The 25,502-nt window shown below is 38.8% G+C and overlaps 1 protein-coding gene across 1 annotated transcript in view; it reads right to left on the minus strand.

The window, feature by feature from the left end:
• The window catches only part of PDE11A (phosphodiesterase 11A), a 114,303-nt gene that overhangs the window by 68,784 nt on the left and 20,017 nt on the right, over window positions 1-25,502 (minus strand). The window contains exons 2-4 of the mRNA XM_010012826.1: window positions 7,068-7,157; window positions 4,971-5,111; window positions 2,899-2,963 (exon numbers count right to left, since the gene is read on the minus strand). Coding sequence (XP_010011128.1) covers window positions 2,899-2,963; window positions 4,971-5,111; window positions 7,068-7,157 — 296 coding nt within the window. The remainder of the gene's footprint in view (window positions 1-2,898; window positions 2,964-4,970; window positions 5,112-7,067; window positions 7,158-25,502) is intronic.

A 25,502-nucleotide genomic window follows, 5' to 3' on the forward strand; every position in this document is an offset into this window, starting at 1 on the left:
CCCCCCCAAGCCTCCCTGACACAGATGGCAGAAAGGACAGTAGGGAAGTGGTACAGCCAAAATCATGGGTACCTTCAATCCTCTCTAAGCAGTGACATGAACCGTTCCAGCTCCTAGCGCTAGAAGAGCAGAAAGGTGCCTTACAAAGCATAAAAATACTACAGGGAATGGGGCAGTACCTGAGCACACATCATCCCAGGGTCAGTGGTGGCAAAACAGCAGTACCAGGGATTTTGGCACTTTCTCTGTCCTAGCCCAACTGGGAAGGAGCACAGATATTTTCTCACACACAGTGCACATTCTGGCTCATGACCATAACCAGTGGTACTCAGGTTAGAGAGCTCAGCTACATCATCTGCCAAGATGACTTCTGTGCAGGAAAGACATAGCCTACAGCACTTTCCCTTGAGCTCATCTTCATCTAAAATACATCAGAACTGAACTCTCAAGGCTTCTAACATTTATATAATGTTTTTTAAAAGGGAATGAAAATTTGGGAGACTTGGCAAACCTCTACTTCAAGAACTAAATGACTGGCAAAAACAAGAGCATCAGTGTGCCATAATGGATAATAAACAAACTTGATCATGGCGTGTGCTGGAAAATTGCAATTGAACAGATAAATGCCAGTGTGGTTTGTAAGGAATTTCTTTACAACCAACAGCAAAGAAAAAAAGATATGAGTATTCATTATATTATTTCAGTTGAGCTGCTATTAGCCAGATGGAGGAAGGGCAGAAGAAAAGCCAATTTCTTCTAAAACTGTGTAAGAAAATATTTTAGGACATGAAAAGTTATATTGTCCTTGGAGCTTCTCTTTCAGATAAACGTGTAACCAGAACTGTTCTCAGCCTATAATCTCTTTGAATTTCCACTACAATTTCAAAGAAATAATATTTATCTTCATTGGTGTAATGTTGAAGAAACTCATCTTGCAATTTCTTTCCACATGAAACATCTTATGACTTTACATCAGTTGTGGCTGTAGAATGTAGAATGAAAAGGGCAAAACTCACTAGAAAAATGCTCAAATGTCAAGGGCTCGCGGCATTGTTCTGTATCCTAAATAACCTTTATTTTCCCACTGTAGTGCAAATAACTCAAGCTGTGCCTGTGCTAGATCCAAATGTGACATCATATCTGTCAGTCTAAACTTGGTCTTTGTAAAACCCACTTCACTCTCAACTGAATGAAAAATGAAAGAAAAAGCAATAAATATTTATGTTAAGATGCACAGAAATATACCTTTATAAACCTTATAAAGACTAGCTACCAGGTTGCATGTGTTTTCCATGTCTCAGAATAAAGTTAAATAACCTTGACTTGACTACATGCAGAGCAGGCTACTACAAATTGCTTTTTGGTAACATGCTAATATAACTATGGTAACAAGAAATGAGCCAGCTTGGTTATCTTGACACCACTCTACATTGTTTTGACTAATCTGGCTACATATCAAGTTTCAGAAAAACAGGAACAACCATCACGTCCCTTGATTCATACTCCTGTCCCTGAACAAAAGGAATGTATTTTCACTCATTTAATTGACCTAAGAAAGACCAACTGCTACTCTGAAGCTCTTTGTCAAAAGCAGCAACTTGTGATTCCCAGATGAATCAACAGATTATTTATTCATTTCTAAACCTTCCTAATTTTTTATCACTTATTTTCCATTTTTCTCATCATTCCCATCTCTCAATTAGTGGGTAGGGCAGGGAGGAAATCTAGATTCTACCCATATTTCTGTATGGCCCTGAACACTGTTGTCAGCTTGCACATCTTAAAAATCACTGTCCATTTTTGTAGTGCTGCAAGATCAATCCATGAAAAGCATCAAGAATTGCAACCTGTTGTAATCTGGAGTATAATGTGCACTTTAACCTTAATGAAGTGGTAGCTTCTTATTACACTAGACATGAAGAAATACAGCATGAAAGAAGGCAAATTACCCCAAGTATTTTTAGAAGGTGCTTAAAGGGCTGAAATATGGCAAAGCACAAAGTAATCTTCAAGTCTGCTAAGCTATGGATAGCAAGTTGGACAGAAGGCTAGGTTATTCATTATGGCAGCCATGCGATACAGGAAATTCTAATTCAGAATCAGTATTGATTTGCATAAAACATGTATGCTAATCACTGAGTTTGGGCCCCAAAAGACATGAGGAACCTTCTCACAATAGCACTGAATGTCCATCCACTTGTTTGGTATGTAGGACATTTTATGTCAACTGTTACCAGTTGTATTATCTTGTAGGAATTAACACAGGAATCCCACATAGACAAAAAGCTCTTTCTACTACTACTTCATATTAGCCCTTTATCAATGTTCAGATACAGATCTTACCAAGCAAAACATCTATTTCTACTTTGTCTGGGCTCCCAAACAAGAGCTAGTCAGAACATAAAAATTTCTGGGAAATACACATTCTCTGAGGTTTTTAGGCTTTCCAACTTGACAACAAGAGCAGAAATAAAATTTTACTTTAAACCCTTCAACACAACTGTAATGAAGCATTTTGTAAGAGATCAACAAACAATCTAAAACAATTTTCTAATTTTTACTTCAGTATTAACGATGCAAAACACAGTTAATATGTTCTCCATGAATTCAACAATTAAAAAATCATCAGTAACTTGCTGGTTTCCTCTTTGAGGCGCTAATACAATGTTAGCACACTTATATGTACTCACATATAAATGAAAATATAGGCATGCATATTTATTCAAGCAAATCTCCATTTGAAGCAAACAGGAATCTTGTCTGAGTAAAAACTGTAGGCACTCTCTCTTAAATCAAGTTTATCCAAAATTCCATGAGGGAATAAAATTATGATCAAACAAATCTACAACTATGGGAAAAATAAAGCAATCCATTACCACAGGAGACATGAGCACTAACCTGTTGTCAGTATCAGCATTGCATTTTGGAGATAACAACTCAAAGGATTTTGTAAATTTCACCACCTGTCACAAAAAAAGTAACTTAAAATTGTTATTAAGATGAATAAATATGTAAGAAAGCAATAATGTAAGGTTCTACATTTAAACTCTATTTTTAGCCAATGGTCCTAGAATAAAGATTCAATCTGTATCCCTCCAATGGAGAACTCATGTTCAAAATACACACTGTGCACAGTTCACTAACAAACAGTATCTAATCAAATAGCATCTTTAGATTCCTTTGTGAAACTATTTTCTGCAACAGCACACGTTTCTCTTTAAAAGGCTTTGGAACATGAATTATGGAGCTTTGCTCAACTTTTACTTTCTTTAATATAGGAAAATAAACAGAAAGACCCACTTAGTCTACTAATTGCAACCAATTTTTCCTTGAATTTATGTGCCAACAGAACACAAGTGAAACATTTATGACATAGAACACAGGTCATGTTTTTGGATGCTAGTGTGGGTCCCCATCTTTCACTTTGGTTCTGTATTGTAAAAGCTTTTCATGTCATGTAAAAATGACAATATTTTAGACATGATTTAACATTGAGTTACTCTATATAGAGATCTATTTTGATATATAGGTTAACCCTCCAAAATTGGGGGAAATCAGGAAAATAACTGGTTTTCCATTTGTAAAAAAATGATAGAGTGAGTGGCAAGATGCTATTCTCCTACTCCAAATTAACCTAAGGTTTATAACTGTTAAGAAAAAGTTCAGGCTTATCTGAATACCTTGGCTATCCACTTTTCAGAATTTGGTCTAAAGGAATGAGAACTCATTGCCTGTGGTTTGGAAAAAAACCCCTCAGTGCTCAGAGGCAGCAATAGTACCAAAAGCAGAAAAATGAAGTGAACAATGCCACCCGCAGCCTGCTACTAACACAATGTACTTTTCTGTGAAAAATGAAAATCGTATTATACTGGCAAACACAGTAGCATTTTGTAAGAATATAGTAGAACTCTATCTTGTAATTATAAAATGGAGAGGAGGCAGTGTGAGTCTAGAGAGAGAAAATAAACTAGAAATATTACATTTCTGTAACAGAGAACATATAAAAGAAATACAACCCTTGATCTTGTTTTTATGAAAGCTAATGTAATTTAGGGTATACTCCACTGAAAGTACTTAATTTCTATTAGTTTAAATGAAATAAGAATCATATCTTTCCTCCAGAAAAGAAAATGTTGGGTTTTCCTTCTGCCACACACACAAACTTATGATCCTGCCTCTGCTAATCATTTAGACTTGTCACAGCCCAGCAACAAACAATCAATTACAGAGTCAGTGAATCCAAAGATACTTGGATAGAAAAAAGAATGATATTACAAGCAACATTTTTATCCTTCAACAACTTTTCAAATCAGTAGAAAGGAGGATAGTTCATATGAATAGCCTGAAAACACTGAAGGGAACTACCAGTATAGAATCATAGAATGGTTTAGGTTGGAAAGCACCTTAAGATCATCTAGTTCCAACTCCCCTGCCATGAGCAGGGACACCATGCAATAAACTATGTCACCCAAAGCTCTGTCCAACATGGCCTTGAACACCGCCATAAAGGCAGTCACTTCTTTTACTACTAATAACAATACTCAAAAAGCATTAAGCATTTTTAAAGAGGCTCTTATACCATGTGAATGGCAGTACTCCAAATTCCCAATGAAAGCCCCTGTCAAAAACGATGTGTGAATCTCAATTCTTCACAAATACTTTCATATATTCTACATACATCGGTTGAACATAACAGAGCTCTTCAATAAAAGGATTATTCCTTGGTCAAGTGGTCAGAGTAATTGCAAGAAATGCCCACCATATTTCAGTAATGCCGAAGGTTGTGCCTACTGGGGTTAAACAAAAACAGTGGTGTTGATTCAACCTGTACTTAACTTACATTTAAGAATGATGTGCTAGAAGAATACTTGCTGTCCATTACTCTACGTATGGAACAGCTTTACTACATAGAAGCAGCTGATCCACCATTCAAATATGAGCCTTGCTACACAATAGGCAGCCATACTTACTGGTGATTCAATATCTTCCAGTAGCAATACTGAGCATCGTTCACACTTCAGCAGCGTCTGGGCCCGGTGCATGATTTTCTTGACAATTTTCTCTAAATCAGTCTGTTCCTCAAAGAGATCATTCACTACTTCCAGTAAAGCCTGCATACAAGGACAGAAAAATGTTGTATTGGTTATAGATTTAATAATACATGGAACATTGCAAAGAAAGCATCATCTCTTGGATCGATTTTAATATGAGCCATCGGAAACTTTATTCAAATAAAATTCTTCATGATTATGGCAACAGAATTAGGGTGAGGGTATCTGAAGAAAGAAAGAAGTGTTTCTTAGCTCACAACTGGGTATAATCTACCTCTTAGCAAACAATGGGAATCTTTCAAACTATTTCACTGTAGCCCAATAATGAAACAATGGCTGTAATGCAACTCTACAAGTACACAGTATGGATTGAGTTACTTGATTTTCTATATTGAATTTGCTGATGCATTTAAACTCCGTTTTATTAATTTATGGCCCATTTTGCATGCTCAAAGCTGGAAAGAAAGACATCAGTACTTCCCTATTCCAATAGCACTCTGATCCAGTCTTTACCACTAACAACATGTCTGTAAAATGCAATGTTTTAAAACAAAGGTCTTCCCCTCTCATTTCACCTACTTTAAAAATAATAGGCCATGTTCTTTCTTACCACGTCTCCAAAGAAGTGTGCTTTATCCTTTATTCTGGTTTAAGGGACCAACACTAAAGAACATCCATATAAGTAAGTATATAAATGTTAGTGGTCTTACTCTCCTAACAGAGTGGTTATCAACAAAGTGTTGGTCATAGTCACTGGAAGTTGCCACCATTGGTACCCAGTTTGAAAGGGAAGGCAAATATGAGCTTGTCCATCACACGTTTCTTGCCAACTAATTTTGACCATGGACTACGCAAAGTCAAAGACCACCAACAGGTCAGAAATGCAATTAAGTACAGGTCACCATGCAGCTGTCAAACACAAATATATTTGTTATGCCTTGCATGGCTGAAGCAGCAACAAGAAACAAAGAACCTGTATTTCTTATCCAATTTCCTAATGTGTCCAACCACCAGAATTTACCATTTTCTAATAGAGAATGTCCCTAATACTATGCCCTACTCTGAAGATTAAATGCTGACTCCTCAATATGTGTCACTGTTCCCTGCAGGCTGGCAATCTGCAGCAAATTTTAAGTCTCTACATAGTCAAAAAATTGTTTTCTTTGAACATCAAACAAAGAAAAACATATTCAGGAGAAAAATCTTTTCTCCCCAGTTCTCCACATATCCATCCCAAAACATAGTGGTCTGTAGTCAGACCTAGACAGAAGGCAAGCTCAGATACTCCATGACCCTTAAGTATATACACCACTAGAAAGGGCTAATGCTCATCTTCAAAGTAGTGGAAAGCATTAGTTTCCATACATGGAAAGCACCAATATCCTGAATGTATAAATATCAGTGTTCAGTGTACGGACTCACCCTGCTGTAGTTTCCCCTGCTCACTGAAGCAAGAGTAGGTTCAACACTGCTGCTGGTATTTCTACTGAAGCTTTGGAACTGTGATCCATGATAACAAAAGTATCATTTCCCATCATTGCACCAGCAATCATCAGTAATGAGAATAATGTACCTATGCAGACACACGCTGTCAAAACCCTTCACATACAGGTTTTTTTCTTGTTTACTTTTACAAAGATAGATCCACACTATTTGCACATGAATTGACTATAACAAACTCAGGATGGCAAAGGTTTGATATTTCTGGAGTTCTGTGAGAGTTTGAATCCCTGCCAAAGCAGCACTCTCTCCTGCACTGTCTGTATCACAAATGCAATTGTTTCAGCACTATGAAACACGGATCTGACATCAGGAAACAACAGCCACCACGGAGTATATTTCCCTCCCACGCTCTGTGTTTGCTACCTCAGTGAAGACAGCGATCTGTTGAAAATTCATTTTTTGAAATAAAACATAGTTGAAAGTGTCTGCTTAGCAAACACCCATGCGTAGCTGGAATCTGAAGGAACAAAAGCCAGGAGTTTGATACTCGTCCAATATACATTTTTTACTTACCCTACTTCTGTCATATTCCTTCCTTGAAGCTGCAAACAGCTGGGCATTGGATATGGCAATCCCACAGAAAGGGAGATACATCTGCATCACCTGGTATAAAAAGAAACTCCCAGTCATTAAAAACAATTGCAATTAGACACTCACGTTAGTAGCAAAGAGACCTAAATGTAAGGGACATGTCCCAGGAGTGTCTTGGCTTGCTCACTCTTCAGCAGAACACTAAGCACAAAACAAAAATTATCATGAGTAAGGCACATCAAATGGGTGGAACAGAGACCAAAGAAGTAGGAAAGAACAAATGCATCTGAGTTCACAGGTCCAGGCAGTGAGGGTCCTCTGTAACTTGTCTGGGAAGCTGCAGATTCTCAAGTCTATAAAATCTCTGCTGAAGACTACATGAAATTACTGTAGATACTAGAGGTTCCCTAGAAAAATATTCTTTTTTTCTGGACTGCTTTTTTGTTCTAAGCTCAACAAGAAAGCTTGAGCCACATTCGTGATAATTTCTAGAGGATGTAGATTTTGGAGAATGCCAGCACAGTGGAACACAGCACATTGATCCAAAACTATCATCCAGAAAGCTGATTTTCTTCCAAATGAAGGGGAAGGGGAAAGGTGGGAGGCTAATAAACATGCTTGAAAAACAGCCTTAATTCATCACCATGCATTAAGAAAGATTGGACAAGAGTGGGAAAATATTTTGAGGCGCGCAAGATGACTTTAGGCTAGCTATGTGAAATGGGTAAACTAGGCTAGTCTAATACCTGTAGGACTGGCACTTACACAAGGATGACAATGGATCCAAGTCCAATAACATTAGCATTTTTAAGCCACATATTTATAACAAGACTGTAACATACTGCCCCTGCTGAGTGGTAGCTTAAGTCTGAGACATCAAGTAAATTTTATAGGTGCTGAATAGCCTTAACATTTGCAAAGCCAGCGAGAGCGAGGACACTCAGCTGTTTACAGAGCCAAAAGAGTGCTTACAGCAGCTAACATTTCTCTCTTGTCTGTCAAGTGGGAGATCCAGGGAAAGCAATCCTTTCTGTGACAAGTTCTGGTATCAAGAAGGTGCCATTTGTCTTTGAAATTCCATTTAATTAGAAAATCACTGCTAACCCAGGGAAGCAGGCTATTGAGGCTGTTGTGGGGGAGGGCAGAAAACTGCAATCATCCAGGAGAACTTAAACAGCAGCAACTGCTGTTCTACTTTATCTTCCTTAAATACCCCATTGGCTATACGTCTGCTTAGCCTATGTTTGAGTAATGATGAGTTTTCAAAAAGGATCTTCAGATCCACCAAATTTTGTGCCTTCTCAGCTGCCATTCTTGCATAATAACTGCAGAATTTAAGGGCGCACACAAATACACCTATACTGCTAATTTGCAAACATTTTACTTTCATCCTTCTCCCATCAAGGTTCTCTCAATGAAAATTACATACTTTAGACTCTATGAACATTCTTGGAAAGGCAGTAATTAAACCAGCCAACTATCACACCAGATCTGTAGGGAAGAGTACACAAAGTGAAAAATAAAGACAGACTAGTAACAAATCACTAAGAGGGGTTAATTTTTTTTAGTAAGAACTTCTCTGAGAAAAACTTTTGCATATTTCAGGTTAGATAAAATGAAACAAAAAAAACCTATCTATATTTTCTTGTAATAGTACTAAATAAAAGTAAGAGATGCAGAGCAGAAAAACTTTAACCTGGGAAAAATGTGATGTTTAATACAATTATAAATATTATAGTGAGACTGGATATGTTTTTACTGAATAAAAATAATTAAATACTAGTATTTATTGGAACCTGTATTCCCAAAAGTAATGTTACCCTTCGGCAATGAAAAGCATATAAGAAGTTTATGAATCTTCAGCCATCAGAAGAGCAGCAAACAAATGGCAAAGTTGTCTTTTTCAGCAAGAAAAAAATATGACTTTGCCATATTGAATCACACTGCTCTCTGGAACCCAAGATTCCAAAGCACTGACTTTGTACAGCCATGAAACACTTGCTTACGAAATGTAAGTCAGCAACTTTCCTAACTCTTGACATCATTCTTTTCACCCCTCAAGCTAATTGTGTAAGGTGCCATGCAACTATGAAAGAGACACCAAGTTAAGATAGTAGAAGAAATTAATAAACTGCTACAGGTATGAAGAAATAAATGAATAAATAAATGAAAAACCAACTGTCTGGTAGAGAGGAACCGCCCTGTGCCAACAGATAAATCAGTTATCCCTGTTTGCCTAAGAAAAATTGACAAAACAAAAGCCTACAGTCATTCCTCTTTTGTACTTTCTGAAGGGTGTGACTGCTGCCTAAATTGTTTTTAACAAATTGTAGTGCAATACCGAATAAATAAAAAATAGAAACATTTCTAATGCTAACTGTATCTTAAATATGATTTTTTTTTTTAGTCAAAATTACAGAATGGAGTAGAAAGCAATTATTACATTCTGAATTCAAATTACAAATTTAAATCAATAGGACTCAAGACTGCTTGACTTGACAGGACTCAAGCACCTACGGCATCTTGATGATCTGGCTGTTGATACTCCATACAAGTATGGAGGAACATAATATTAAAGACTTGCCTGAGCCACGTACTGTGAGGAGCTGGTATTTTTATTCAAAAAAAAAAAAAAAAAAGGTGTGGAGTGGAAAAGCAATGAGTTGAGAAAATGGCACATACCACTATGTTGTGCTTTAAGCCCAACCAGTAATTCAGAACCACGCAGCCGCTCCCTCCCTCCCTCCCTTCTTCCCTCTGCTCCCAGCAGGATGGGGAGGAGAATCGAAAGAATGTAACTCTCATGGGTTGAGATAAGAACAGTCCAGTAACTAAAGTATAATACAAAACTGCTACTACTACGACTACTGCTAATGATGATAAGGGAAATAACAAGGAGAGAGAATATAAAACTAAAAAGGGAAAGGAAAAAAACCAACAATAAGCACAAGTGATGCACAATACAATTGCTCACCACCTGCCAACCAATACCCAGCCCAACATGAGCAGCGATCTGGGCCTTCTAGGTAACTGCTCCCAGTTTATATACTGGTAATGATGTGCTGTGGTACGGAATACACCTTTGGCTAGTTTGGGTCAGGTGTCCTGTCTCTGCTTCCTCCCAGCTCCTTGTGCCCCTCCTCACTGGCTGAGCATTAGAGACTGAAAAGTCCTTGATCAGAGTTAGCATTACTTAGCAACAACTAAAAACATCGGTGTGTTATCAGCATTGTTCTCAGACTAGAGCCAAAACACAGCACTGCACAAGCTACTAAGAAGGAGAAAAATAACCGTTACAGCTAAATCAAGGACATGTTATAAGCCAGATATATACTTTTTTCCTACTTTTAGGTGGTAGTTATATAATTACTAATCCTCTGGTGCTCCAAGGTAAAAAGCATATAAGCATATTGCATCAGTGAACCATAACACATTGTAATTCCATTTCCATTCCCTCTGATTACTACCATTTCTACTTAAATAAAAGGATGTAACTTACAATGACCATAAATCACAGTTCATATTTTACTATCTTAATTCTCCAGCACGGGTATGCTTCAGTAATATAAGACTGACTTTTGGTAACAGCAAATAAATTGCACAGAAGACTAAATTGTATTGTGAGGACAAAGTATTGAAAGGTTGGTCATAGACACATTATTAAGTAGCACATGACAGGAAATGACACAGATAAATGACATGGTTATGTTAACTTGCCTTGCTGAGACAAGATCTTGTTAAGCAGGAGCTGTTTTCTTTATCCCTGTCTGCTGTTCTTCTTGTAGCACTGAACAGGCCAGGACAGCTTGCCTCCACCAGCCAGCGTTTGTACAGGTTTTACCAAATAGTTTCATTAAACAGTGAAGCCAGCCTGATGCTGGAACTTGTAAAGGAACCACTGACAACTGATCCAAAGGTTGAGTATGCAACATGTTTCCATTACACTAATGCACAAACACTGGTGTGAAACTCAGGAAAAAACACCCAACGTACCCTTCTGAAAGACATAAAATAATTTCTCTTTGCTATCTTGAAGGCTATTTAAATTTTCTTTCAGATACACTCCATTTTGAAGCAATGGAGTATATCTGAAAGAAAATTTCCTTCCACATCCACTTTGAACTAGTGACAGGAAAAGAGCCTGCAGATTTATTAAACAAAGCAATTTTATAAGAAAGTAAATAGAATTTAAACCCATCAAAAATACAGCTTTAACAGATATACCTCATTAATTTATTTTGGCAAATAAGATTAGTTGAATTGATTCATCACAGTACTTTGCAGCATATTAATGAACAAATCAGTCAATATGTAATAGACTATTTTGTAAAAATTACATTCAATCTTAATAATAAGCTAATCTAATGAACCTGCCAAGATGTTGGAAGAGACTTCTATTTTTTTCATGCCATCTATAAGGCATCAGATACAATAACTGCAGGTTAACAAGATTATGTTGTGAATTACTTGAGCATTCAGGGTTCAGGTAACCTGACACAGTTTCTCACATCTAACTCTCCAAGAAGTACCGCATCCTTGGGTAGCAACTCCACTCACCTCACAGATTCACAGCAGCATACAAGAGCTAAAAAGCTGTGCTCACTTACAAATGATTCAATATTTTATCAGAGCAGGAAACCTTCTGTGAAAAGACGAAGTAACAGGCACTGGTTCGATATCTCAACCTTCTAATTTCAAAAATATATTCTTTCATTATAGGGTTATTTTATGTTAGGAGCATTAAAACACAACTACCAAGGGAATGAATAGGATAAGTACTAGAAGCTTTAACATTCAATTATGCACTTAAATTTTCAACTAGATCCTGAAGATGACGTATCCTTTCTGCAAAACTACACCAGTAAGATCAAATAACCACCCTGACCATAGTTACTTTTTCCTTCCCACAGCAGAATATGTTCCATTGCTTTAGCATCGTACACATGTCCAAACTTGTACGCTCAAAGTTAGAACTTAAATCCACAGTAAGAACTGAAGCAGTAGTCCGATATTTGGAAGTACAAAGCATTTCCAAATTCTGCATTACTAACTGCTAGGACAAGCTGGAACCTGTAATTGTTTCACTGGGGTTTTTTATGGTGGTCAGTTCTGAGATCCAGGTGAAGCTGTCATGGTTTAAGCCCAGCCGGTAACTCAGAACCACGCAGCTGCTTGCTCACTCCCTCCCTTCTTCCCCCCAGCTCCCAGAAGGATGGGGAGGAGAACCAAAAGAATGTAACTCCCACGGGTTGAGATAAGAACGGTCCAATAACCAAAGTATAATACAAAACTGCTGCTACTAATAATAATGATGATAAGGGAAATAACAAGGGGAGAGAATATAAAACTAGAAGGGGCAAAAACCCAATCAACACAAGTAATGCACAATACAATCGCTCACCACAATACAATTGCTCACCATCCGCTGACAATCTGGGCCTTCCCGGTGACTCCCCCAGTTTATATACTGGGCATGACGTGCTGTGGTATGGAATACCCCTTTGGCTAGCTTGGGTCAGGTGTCCTGTCTCTGCTCCCTCCCAGTTACTCATGCCCCTCCTCACTGGCAGAGCATGAGAGACTGAAAAGTCCTTGATCAAAGTAATCATTACTTAGCAACAACCAAAAACATCGGTGTGTTATCAGCACTGTCCTCAAACTAAAGCCAAAACACAGAACTGCACTAGCTAGTAAGAAGGAGAAAAATAACTTTCAGCTGAACCAAGGACAGAAACACACCAGTTCTCCCTCAGATTTTCAGAGCGCAGCCTTCCACATGTTTCCTTCTTCATAATCAGAATTTCACAGGCCAGAAGTTCCATACCTGGTGGCATAGTTGTCTGGGCACATCAGCATTTGGACACCTACCCTACAGCATCACAATGTCTTGAGATGTAACACTCATTTTTCTTTCATCTGGCTTTTCACAGATGCTGAGGCATAGTCAGAATACATAAGTTAGAGAATCATAGAATAGTTAGGGTTGAAAAGGACCTTTAAGATCACCTAGTCCCAACCCCCCTGCCATGAGCAGGGACACCCTGCACTAAACCATGTTGTCCAAGGCTCTGTCCAACCTGGCCTTAAACGCTGCCAGGGATGGAGCATTCACAACTTCCTTGGGCAACCAATTCCAGTGCCTCACCACCCTCACAGTAAAGAACTTCCTTATATCTAATCTAAACTTCCCCTGTTTAAATTAGTAAGATGCTTATCAGTGTTCCTCTAAACTGCTAAATGTAAGTTAAGGGTTTATCTCATGATCTGGGCTTGGGTATCACAATAACTTCATAGTGATATAAATTTTTTTACCATCAGAAAGAGGCAGGAGGAGACCCTTGGCCAAATGCTTTCTAATAACACCTTTCCCCTCATTGCACAGCCTGGGGACGATGGTCCTTGCAGAACCTGCAAATCCTTCCCTTGCTTCCTGGCTACCCTGCTGGCTTGTACTTTAAAACTGCAAAAGAACAGTGTTTTTTAGAATTGGGGGTCTTATGGGAAATAAGTTTTGAAGTTTTCTCTTCACAAGAAGAAGGTATAAAAGGCCTTTCATTTCCCAGCTGCAGCGTTGTTTTGCCCTCACAAATAGCACAACTCCACATCAACCACAAAACAGTACGAAATACTACTTCTCTTACCCTATTCAGGAACACAGGTGTTAATATCTGCAGGTCTCAACATGTCTTTTGGCAGACCTGCAATGCAGAAAGTTATTAGCTAATTGTGAAAAGCAGCCAGTGCTGCAGTGGCAGCAAGCTGCAGAGGTAAGGTGCAGCTTCACGCTTGCTGGCTGGAAAGCAGCCCCGAGTCCAGCTTCAGCTAAATGCAATGACATTTAACCTGCCTCCCCCATATGCAGTTTCTCCTGCTCTAAGCAGCCTCAGAGAGTACCCACTGCCCATAACTATCAGATAGATATAGTCAGACTCATGACTTCTGACATACTCCAAGCATCCCCCCGCCTGTGGTCACAAATGAAAACAATCTGATGTCTGGCAGAAAAAGCAGCCTCTCAGTAAGGCTTGTGTACCCAATCTGGCACAAACTCCAAGTTAAGCTCTCTGCAAATGCTTGTCTGGTTCAAGTGTTTTCATTAGGGGCCACAGGAGCCACTTTCTCTTTACACAGCTTGCTCAGTAAGTAAGCCTGTGGAGAAAGTGAGCTAGTGCAAGCTTCCTAGAAAGAAAAAAAAAAGTCCTTTTAAAGTAAATGTTTTGCTATAGTTTCAAGTTATAAATGTTTTGTGGACACACTAAAAACCAAGTCAGGGAAGCCAGCTGCCCTTTGAAACACTTCCTAAAGTGTTAAAAATAGGCTCAGGGAATGAAATATTCTACTGAATTCTGAAAACAATAGACCAAAATCAATCACAAAATGCATTACTTTCTGTCAGCTGCACAGTGCCTGACTATCCACGCCTCTGGTAAAATCTGATCGACACCTAGGTTTGTAATTCTCAGAAATATTTTCCAAAGTTGTTTTCCCAACCAAAGGATGGACAGAACAATATCTTGGTAGAGACACCCCATGAATTATAGGCATACAAATAGGGCACATAGCATCCACACTGATACAAGGTTCTCTTGTATATCAGTGAACATGCAGAGGCTCATCGGACAATTTTCTGTTGTTTCTTATGTTTTGAAGGGTTTTTTTAGGTTCCGTTTGCATGTGATTATTATTTATGCAGTACCATAAAAGTGCCATAATGCTCACAAACAAACAGCAGCATCTCTGTCCTGCAAAGCTCACTAACTGGAAGCTTTTGGTGGCTGTAAGCAGCCTGAAAAGGACCATGGGAGCATTTCTTCAGCACTGACTCTGTGCTTGCCTGCCTCATATAATTACTGGCACACATTCAAACCAGAGAACTGCGTCACCAGACAGATTACAACACACATCTCCTGTAGGAGCAGACTGATTACAGTTTGAAAACCTGAATCTTATGTAGGCCACTGTCTTCACAAGCCATGGGACTAGCAGACTGTCGCATGCAGGACCAAGGAGCAGGAGTGTAGCTCAAACAGGTTCAGCCTCAGCCTCTGACCTTTTTTTTAGGCCCCCATCACTGCCCTTCTGTTGCTACAGCACAAAATCCATCTTGTCTTTTTTCTACTAGACACTTAAGTTCTTTAAACTGGGGAAATAAATGAACCCATTGACTTCTATTTACCTTAATTCACTTGTAAAACTGTTTCTACAGTCAGAACTATACACATTTACTAATCCTATTTCATTTTTCTGACAGAAATGTGGCGTTTCCTTGCACCAGTCACTTTACAGATAAACATTATTCATGTCTGCCCTCACTACCATGAGGTGAAGTTAAAAAAAATAAAATCTAACCACACTGAATTACTTTGTCATACACAAAAACATTGGCAGTGGCTATTAAACCTATTTTTAGCAATATTCTGTAAGATGTGTTTAAATATGTTAATGTTGCACTGAATTTAGCACGTGGTGTAAAGTGGGAAGGACGATAAATTGTACTGTAAATTTCCACAGAGTACCTCAATTTAAATGTTGTTGCTCCAAATAAATCTGATATATGAAAACATTTCTACTAAAGACTAGAAAGTCAAAAATAATTTAAATATATACAAGATGGCTACTATTCTAGGATCCAATCTCTGATCTTATACATGCAAAAACCCAGCAGTTTTCACTGGAAATTTCTCCTTCTTTTACATACACCTGAATCAGTGATGCCTAGTAATAAGCCCTGTCCCAGCAAACACATCAAACTGCCACTCAGGTATTCAACATGGTACAAAGCCAGCATTTCCAGCAGGAAATCCAGAGGCAAGAGGAGGAGAAAAGCTACACAAGGAATAGTGGTTCTATTAAATGGGAAGTGTATGAACTGAGGAAGAGTAGGGGTAGCAGTCAAAGATGAAAAAGCAGTAACACAAGGAGCATCACCATGCTAGTGCAAGTACCTGTAAGTCCAATGCCTGGCATTCAGCACTTAGTACTCAGGGTTCAGCAAAAAAGCACATTAAGCTTGCAAGCAAGGAGGAGACACCTTGCAGGCAGCCTGAGTGATATGCTTCTATATTATAAGCAAGCTGAAAGCCATGGAGACTCCTCACTGCAAGGGCTACTAAGGACTCTCAAATGTGGTTGGTGGAGGTATGCACCATGTCTGTGTAAACACCTGCAGCTAGAAGGCCATTAGATCAACCTGACAATTATAGTTGATATTGCTGTATTAAGTCTAGTGTTTCCATCTATTAGTTTTGAAAGTTGGCAGTGCACCATCCTTCATAGAAAGTCTTACAGAGAAGTGCTAGGCAGCTTTTATTAGTTTTTCTGAAATAACATGAATGAGCAGCATCAAGAAGGGTCACAGATGTCCTCAAAACCACAACTCCTACCCACCAATTTACTTTCTCTCCTTCAAAGGTTGAGCATCAGTCATCTTTGACACACCTGAATTATATTATCACTTTAATAAAAGTCAGGCTGGGAGGGTTCACAGAGGACATTTTACCTGTGTAACATTTTCCACGGACACCACGAGTGGCTGTTACTTACTGCCTGGCTCCTCTCTTCTATTAGAAAATGAGCCGCTAGAGGCCAGTCCCTTACACAGCCATTGTGTAAGGCAGGCAGCTCTGCAGTGCCTTAAATCTCAGTATCTCAAAGCACTTTGGCAGACCAGACCATGAGCAAGGTTTTACAGCAGCAGTATCATGTCATTTTTTTTCCTTTTCTAGAGACAGCAAAACTGAGCCAAAGAAAGATTAAGTGATTTATCTGAGGGGAGGAACAAGGTCAGGAAGAAAGATCTTGTCAAAATTTTGGAAAAGCTCCATTCCCACTATGCCTGAATCAGCGTACCCAGCCTGCCCAAAGACACTGTTATAAAAGCTTTGTAAATGTCACTGCATGAGACGGGAAGATCTTTGTATTAGCACTGCAAAGTGAAGAGCAGTGAAGATTGATACTATCAATGCTGCAAAGAGCTGCAGATCAGAACTTTAAATTGGCATAGGAGAATTAGTAAGTATCACAACTTCAAAGCTGATTTTTCCTACAATTGCAGACTTCAGTTTTAACTTTTCAAATTGCACCACATTTGATCTCCGGCAGATACTACCCATAATAACCAACCATGCAAATTGAATGGTATTGAAAGCAGGAATAAATTCCATATTCATCCATACATGGAGAATGTCATTTTCAAGTCACAATTCTACTTACAACTGAGTTGCCATCTTCCAATTCTTGTCAATAATGAAAACTAGATTTATTCATACACTTCTTGCTGCTGAAAACTATTTCTCCTAATTCTTGCCTTAGTCATAACTGAAGTGTCTTCTTTTACTTTTTGTACAAATTAAACTTTGTCTTTAGATTCAGCACGCAGGCAGAGAATCCGAATCACAAACTGGTCAAGGCTGGCAGGGACCTCTGGAGGTCGTGTGATCCAACCCTCTGCTCAAGGAGGGCCACCTACAGCCAGTTGCCCAGGCCTGCATCTTAGACAGCTTTTGAGTATCAACAAGGAGGGAGACTTCACAACCTCTCTTGACCACCTGTGCCAGCACTCAGTGACTCTTATGGTTAAAAACTGTTTACTGATGTTCAAACAGCTTCCTGTATTTAAGTTTATGGCCATTGCCTCTTGTCCTGATCCTGAGCACCCTGAGAAGAGTCTGGCTGCATCCTCTTTGCAGCCTTCCATCACCTATTTATACACACTGATGAGAACCCCCATGAGACTTCTCTGCTAAACAGTGTCAGCTCCCTCAGCCTTTCCTCATTGGAAAGGTGCTCCAGTCCCTTTAATAATCTTTGTGTGTATGTTCATTGGACTCTGTCCAGTACATCCATATCTCTGTTGTTCTCGGAAGCCAGAACTGGACATGGTTGCTAGAAGTCCTAAGTGAAACTTAATTCTGCCGTTGCATTAATACTGCATGCAGTTTAACCAAAAAAAGAATTTGGCCTGTCTATATATAACAGTCTGCACTGAGATCACAGTGATATTACTAAGTTTCTATTCAGGTTCTTTTCTTGTCTACTTCAAAAGGGGTTTTGTGATTTTTCTTAAAACAAAAAATTACTTGGACAGTAATCTCCACCCCCACCCCGAACTAACAGAAAGAGAATGTTTCTGGAAGAGCTTAGTGCAGAGGCCTGATCCTCTGCCATGCTGAGTTCCTCTTCAGCAAGGTGGGCATTCTTGCCTGACTAAAGCCAATGCTGGTAAAAGTCCTTCCTTCTAACTGAAACCCCAGCTGGAATAAAAAAGCCTGAATCTAACACATAAACCAACCAGATTTCCCAGGTTAAATTGTGTCTAGTATGAATAAGTTTCACTCCCCTGACTGCACACTGTTTGCAGCATTAGTCCAAAGGGGATGGAAAGGGTTGCTTCTGCTCAACTAGGAAAAAAAAAAAAAGGTGAAGCAAATTTTCTTGTGCAAGTGAGATCTAGAATTTGGGTGACAGCTTAAGCTTAAGCCACAGACTCAGAACACCAGCTGTATTCCCCTTGCATTACTGCTTGTCAGTCGAAGCATTTCTAGTGCTTCTTAAGCTCCTTCACCCCCAAATGGAAAAAATCTTCAGCAAGCAAAATATCCTACAAAAGACAAATAACTGACCCTGCTTTTTGCCACATTATTTTATGTCTCTCTTCCAACCAGGATGCATCTGTACCTTGACCTCTTCTTCCACAATACATAAAAACACCACAATACAACAACATCATATTTTTTCATAAATCCTTCTGTTATTTTGTTGAGTTTCTCCTCAACATTGGGAAATTTGCCAGTGGTTTTTCTACATTTGCCTATTTCAAGTTTATATATATTTTGTGACTAATATTGTTGTTACTGAATGTCCTAGCTCTTTATGCTGGTGACACTTGTCTACTCCCCATACGTTTCTCCTGAGAAAGTTGTTCCTATTTTCCTTTCCAGTTTTTAAGGTGAAAAATAAGGAATGCAGTAAGGTCCTGCACCTGGGTTGGCACAACCCCAGGCACAGCTACAGGCTGGGCAGAGAAGAGATTCAAAGTAGCCCTGCGGAGAAGGACTTGGGGGTGGCGGTTGATGAGAAACTCGACATGAGCAGGCAGTGTGCGCTTGCAGCCCGGAAAGCCAACTGTATCCTGGACTGGATCAAAAGAAGCATGACCAGCAGGTCAAAGGAGGTCATCCTGCCCCTCTACTCTGCTCTTGTGAGACCTCACTTAGAGTATTGTGTACAGTTCTGGTGTCCTCAACATAAAAAGGACATGAAGCTGCTGGAGCAAGTCCAGAGGAGGGCCACAAAGATAAGAGGACTGGAGCACCTCCCGTATGAAGACAGGCTGAGAAAGTTGGGGCTGTTCAGCCTGGAGAAGAGAAGGCTGTGTGGAGACCTCAGAGCAGCCTTCCAGTATCTGATGGGGGCCTACAAGGATGCTGGGGAGGGATTCTTTGTTAGGGACTGTAGTGGTAGGACAAGGGGGGAAGGCTTTAAACTTAAACAGGGGAAGTTTAGATTAGATATAAGGAAGAAGTTCTTCACAGTGAGGGTGGTGAGGCACTGGAATGGGTTGCCCAAGGAAGTTGTGAATGCTCCAACCCTGGCAGTGTTCAAGGCCAGACTGGACAGAGCCTTGGGTGACATAGTTTAGTGTGTGGTATCTCTGCTCATGGCAGGGGAATTGGAACTAGATGATCTTAAGGTCCTTTCCAACCCTAAATATTCTATGATTCTATTTTCAGTGTATCATTTTTACCCATATATTTTTTCTCAGAAATGCAGTATTTCTGCAAAAGTACAGAATCTTATTCTAGCAGAATGGATTATGCAACTGGCCACACTTGAAAATACTGTTATTTGAAACTGATTATGCTAATTAGGTAATCTGAATTAGCTTCTTTTATAGCATTTTCAGATCTGATTAAAAGCACTGCTAACACATGTAGTTTCTACCTATCACATTGTAAGTGTTAGTGTTTCATATGAGGAAGTAGGATAATAAACCCTATAAACCTTTGACTAAGAAAAAAAGCTCACAAACCCTTGTGTTGAGGTCATACATGAAAAAAAGTGGTACACAGTAATAATATCCTCTTTAGAACTGTTTCCATGCAAAATGACTGAGCATTTGCTGGTGGGAAATTTATCTATAAACCTAAACAGTATCATTCTTAGTGGTCCAAAAAAAAAAAAAAAAAAAAAAAAAAAAAAAACATTTTACTAAAAAACCAAACAATAGAATAATTTCTTATACCACAAGAAGGAAGAACAATGCTAATTCTTATTAGATTCAAATGAAAGGAGCTTTTGAAAGACCATCATAAAGTATAGAAAAAAAAATCCTTAATTGTTTTCTTAATGAAACTGTTTACAGAGAAGTGTATTGAGCAATTCTATTACCTCTCCTCTTATTCATTATGAACACAGTTTAAAGGAACAACAGCAGAAAAGTAGATGCAGTAATACATCCAATATCTTAATTTGAATTTATGTGGTTGTAATTTACAGAATTTTGTTGTCTCTAAAAGTGTGGAAACGTGGCTGATGCCTCAAGGACATTTTCATCAGCTCTGGCTCTATCAATTCCACTGAGGGCAGACTGACGTCAAAGTTTCTTTTACCCTTTCCAGGCAGACGCCAGTCAGAAGTTGAGCATAAATATTTACAGAATTTCATAATTATGAGACCTGAATTATGTAATTGTAGCCATGGAATTTTTAATAAAGCCTGATTGGTTTGACATTCCCTGCTTTCTCTGTATATCTGTTCTTGGTCTACCAGGGTGCCCAAATCTCACATTTTACTGTTTAATTCATGCACAAGAACATGCCAATAGAAACAGGAAAGGAGGTGACTATCTCTGTGCAAAACTTTGAATCCTATCCATAATTTCAAGGACAGCAAGTAAGGAAAACACATACAATAGTAAGGTCTAAAGCCACAATTTTAGAGAAAGTGATCTAAATTTGTGCTTCAATTTTCCATGTTTACTTCACAGCAAAAATAGGAAAAGAACACATATAGTGAAAAAAATACTCCCAGCAAATAGTAAAATGTGTAACTTATGAAGATAAACAAAGATTCAATCTGCAATATTGAAAATACACCTGCTCTAGAATGCAAATGTGTTTTTATATGAAAAAGAACTCACCCATGCCTCTAATCTTTGTTTAAACAAAAAACAAAAACCCACAAAGTTGAAGCATTTTTTAATTTAATTGTTTAGCCCAGGGTCTTCACTAGTCATTAGTAAGAAAGAATCATTATATGGATGAGAGTCAGGTATCCCCTTCCACGTCAAGTGCAGCCTTGAAAGGATAAACTTTGCCAGACCAGTTACAAGACAGTCAGGCATATTCCTGAACTAAAAGCTATTTTCTTTTTTTTTTTTTTTATTTTCCCTGGAATTCTCTCCAAAACCATCACCTTATAAATAAGTACTGTTTTGGTAAATGTCGATTTCTTCTTTACAGCCTCTGTTAACTCTGCAGTCAGGGAGGTCAGTATCATTAACTTTTTCCAGGTTCAGCTCATGAAATTTTAAGAATAAGATAAAACAATAGTTTGGGTATTTCCCAATTCCTTAGAACTTACAAGTACATGCTCTACAACAATGATTTACAGAATGCAGCTTTAACACAATTGGGGGGGGGGGCAGGGAGGATTTCAGTAATTTTGGTAATTTGAAATTTTGGTAATTAACTCAGACACTAAATTAGTGTCTTCTAAAACTGCTTTTTAAGAGTGACTGATCCACAAAGCATCAGGAGAAACACTGTGTTCCTGTCGTGGTTTAAGCCCAGCCAGTAACTCAGAACCACACAGCCACTCACTCGCTCCCTTCTTCTTCCCCCCTGCTCCTGGCCTGATGAGAAGAGCTGAGAGAGTGTAAATCCCATGGGTTGAGATAAGAACAGTCCAATAACTAAAGTATAATACAAAACTACTACTCATAATGATAAAGGAAATAACAAGGAGAGAGAATATAAAACTTAAAGGGAAAAAGGAAAAGAAAACAAACACAAGTGATGCACAATACAATTGCTCACCACCTGCCATCTAATACCCAGCCCAACATGAGCAGCGATCTGGGCCTTCTGGGTGATTATCCCTAGTTTATATCCTGGCATGATGTGCTGTGGTATGGAATACCCCTTTGGCTAGTTTGGGTCAGGTGTCCTGTCTCTGCTTCCTCATGGCTTCCTGTGCCCCTCCTCACTGGCAGAGCACGAGAGACTGAAAAGTCCTTGATTAGGGTAATCATTACTTAGCAACAACTAAACATCGGTGTGGGATCAGCACTGTCCTCAGACTAAAGCCAAAACACAGCACTGCGCCAGCTAGTAAGAAGGAGAAAAATAAGTGTTACAGCTGAACCCAGGACAGTTCTGTACTACTGCACCTTTGAGTTTTAAGACTGGGTGGACTACAGCAGCCTGACTGAAAAATTTTTTCTGTACTGCAGACTTCAAGGGGCTGATGAAAGCGTGTGGGCTGGTTTGGATGCGAGCCATGCTTTTTCCATACACCACTGTGTCTCCTGCACTAACGACTCACACCTGCACATGCTGCTTATCGATTTCTAGGCAAAGTTATTTATAAACTGGGACTGCAGTGCCAAACCCTGGGTGTATAACTATACAGATCACGATTTACCTAAAGCACTTGTCTGTGAAGCATAGACAATTTGGGGCCACCAAATTCACTCTCTTTTCAGGTGCCATAAAAACTGGACTCAGCTTCTCCCCTGATAAAACCCACATCACAATTTTATCTTGCAGACTGCTGTGGAACAGATGTAGTGAAGCACTGCTTTTCATATGGCTTTGAGATAAACACAATCACAGACTTCTGAGGTCCCCTTGACACAGAAAAATACCCTATCTTCCCTCACAGCAGGTATTTGCCACACAGGTTGTTTATACCTGGAGACTTCCATGTTGCAGGCCACTGCAGACAAGAAAAGATATTTTATTAAAGCAAAAATATTGTTGCTCCAAGCTGATGATTACAGTCTTGCCTGAAGTGTCTCACTCCCTGATCCAGAGAAGTATTCAAACCTTCACATTACAGTCTCTGCCTTCAGACACGCTTCCCCAGTTCTCAGTCTTTTGCTTGTTAAGATTTCAGGAGCATCAGCATGTGGTAGGAAATATGCATCTTTTTCTCCTTCCTTTGCAACTGGCCATGAAGTGTTTTTACTACAGCAACTGATGAGGCAATTTGTCTTCCATTCTTTCTTTGTGGTAATTTGGTGAAGGACACAGAAAAAACTGTTCAGAACAACTGCTTAAATGACTTCTCTGAGAGCATTATGAACCATACAACGAGTTACATCCTCAAAAATATAAAACAGTGATCTGCTGAGGTGTAAATTTTCAAAGATGTTAATCTTGCACCTAGCAAGCACAGGGCATCCTTAATGCTGAAAATGATATAGCGTTTTGGATGTTGGATTAAAGTGATTGTGTATCTAAACAAAGCTCTGTTTAAACGGAAGAAAACCAAACCTTTATATGTAAGCAAGCCTGTAATAGTTATTTATGCAGACATGCATTTTGCTTCCAGCAACACAAGGTTCTTCCAAATGTACACTTAGGTATACTCCACTGTGGGCCTCAAAAGAAAAACAGTAAGGTATTAATATTAATATGGCTGTTGAACTGCAGACTGGAGGGCATTTGATTTCAGGTAGCCAAGTTGTGTTCAGAAATCAATATCACACTGTCTTCTTTGGTGCAAATTTACTGATGTTAAGGGCTTACTTATGCCTCTGTTACTAACAATTCAGTCTAGGACCAATTTTAAATATTTACAGAGCACTTAGCAAAACAAGTCATCACTTCCAGTTGCAAACTTTAAGTAATATCATAGATCATTCAGCCTTAGTTTTATTCTGTATACCAAGGAATGAAATATTTCACAAACTGAGTAAGGATATCTGGTCTTTAAGCTACAGAAATAATAGGAAAAGTGTATCCTGTCATCATACAAGCTATTCTCCCCTCATAGATATTTAATTAAAAAAATGTATGAAAAGACTTGATTAGGATTTGAGTAGGCTTGCTTTATTTTTTTTGTTTCCATAGTTTTGGACTGCAAAAGTTGTTATTAAACAAGCAATGAATACTAACCAAAGCAAGGCTGAATGATCAGAGAAGTCTCCTGGGTCATACACCCTTGCTTCTTACAGCTGAGTAGAACTACAAAAGAAATGCAAAGAGAAATTCAAATTCATCTCACTGTACATCTGCCCACATCCACTCTCTTTCTGCTTTTATTCCTTTCCCATATGAGTTTAAACATTTTCCCAATGCCCAGTATTTTTATCTTAACTTTATGTGCTTAGGAAATTATCAGTCTTAGTTTAGATTATCTTTTGACAGGCATTCAGTCTTGTTGCACCCACTCAGTTTTCCATCTTTTCTACCTTCTTTTTCTCATATTGCTTTATTCTCTTCTCAAGATTTTTTTTTTCCCCCACAACTCCATCTCCACTTACCAAACAATCGATTTTAATTTAGCTATTGCTTTCTGAAAAAAAACCCTCTATCTTACTTTGGTTTAATTCATTTAATGCTGTGAATTTATTTTTTTTTTTTTTTTACAAAGATATTCACTAGAAATAAAACTCCTCTATTCATGGAACTGGAACAGCCCAAGAAAGAATGGGCAAATTCTGCATGCTAGCTTGTCTATTGTCCTAAAATACTATATAGGCAGGTAAACAGGATTTATTCTTGGTACTTTTTTTCATGACAAAATTTTTACCAGTACCTGTATGACAGAGGATTTTCTGATGTTTCTGAGAAACTGAACCCAAAGCATAGATTGATTTCTCTGAAAAAGACCAATAGATGGTGCCAGTACTATCAAATCCAAAGGACCAAAAAGCTCTTTATCATTATACAAATTGCCTGGAGCATTTAAATAGAGAGCTTGCTGCAACTTTTTCTGTGCAAATACATTCCCGATTTTGAGGACAGTTCATTTTTAATTAGCAGCTGTAAATGTGATTTCAGATGCTGGGAAAAACAAACAACAACAAAGGCAAAACAAAACAAAAAAAAACCCAAAACGCCTCCCCCCCCCACACACACACTTCTTCAATCTCCTATTTCTCACAGCTGCTGGTCTCACAGGGAAACAATTAGACATTTTTTGCATTGGTATTGCTGCTCCTTCCTTCCCATCTATCTATCTTTACCCCGTGCAGATTCATGGAAAGTCAAAACCAACATCCGTACTGATAGGAGAAAGGAGGCTCCAGAGCATGGGGATATTTTTGACTTCATCTGCTTTCATCCGTGTGGCCAGCAGGCAATCTCCACACCACTGGCAGTCTTGCACGGTCTCACTGCTAGCAGAGCAGGGACAGTTATGCAGCCAGCACACAAGGCCCAACACGCACTACAGGGCATATTCCTG

This window comes from Nestor notabilis, unplaced genomic scaffold, assembly GCF_000696875.1.
Source record: "Nestor notabilis isolate BGI_N333 unplaced genomic scaffold, ASM69687v1 scaffold664, whole genome shotgun sequence".
In the NCBI taxonomy this organism is placed as follows: Eukaryota; Metazoa; Chordata; class Aves; order Psittaciformes; family Psittacidae; genus Nestor; species Nestor notabilis.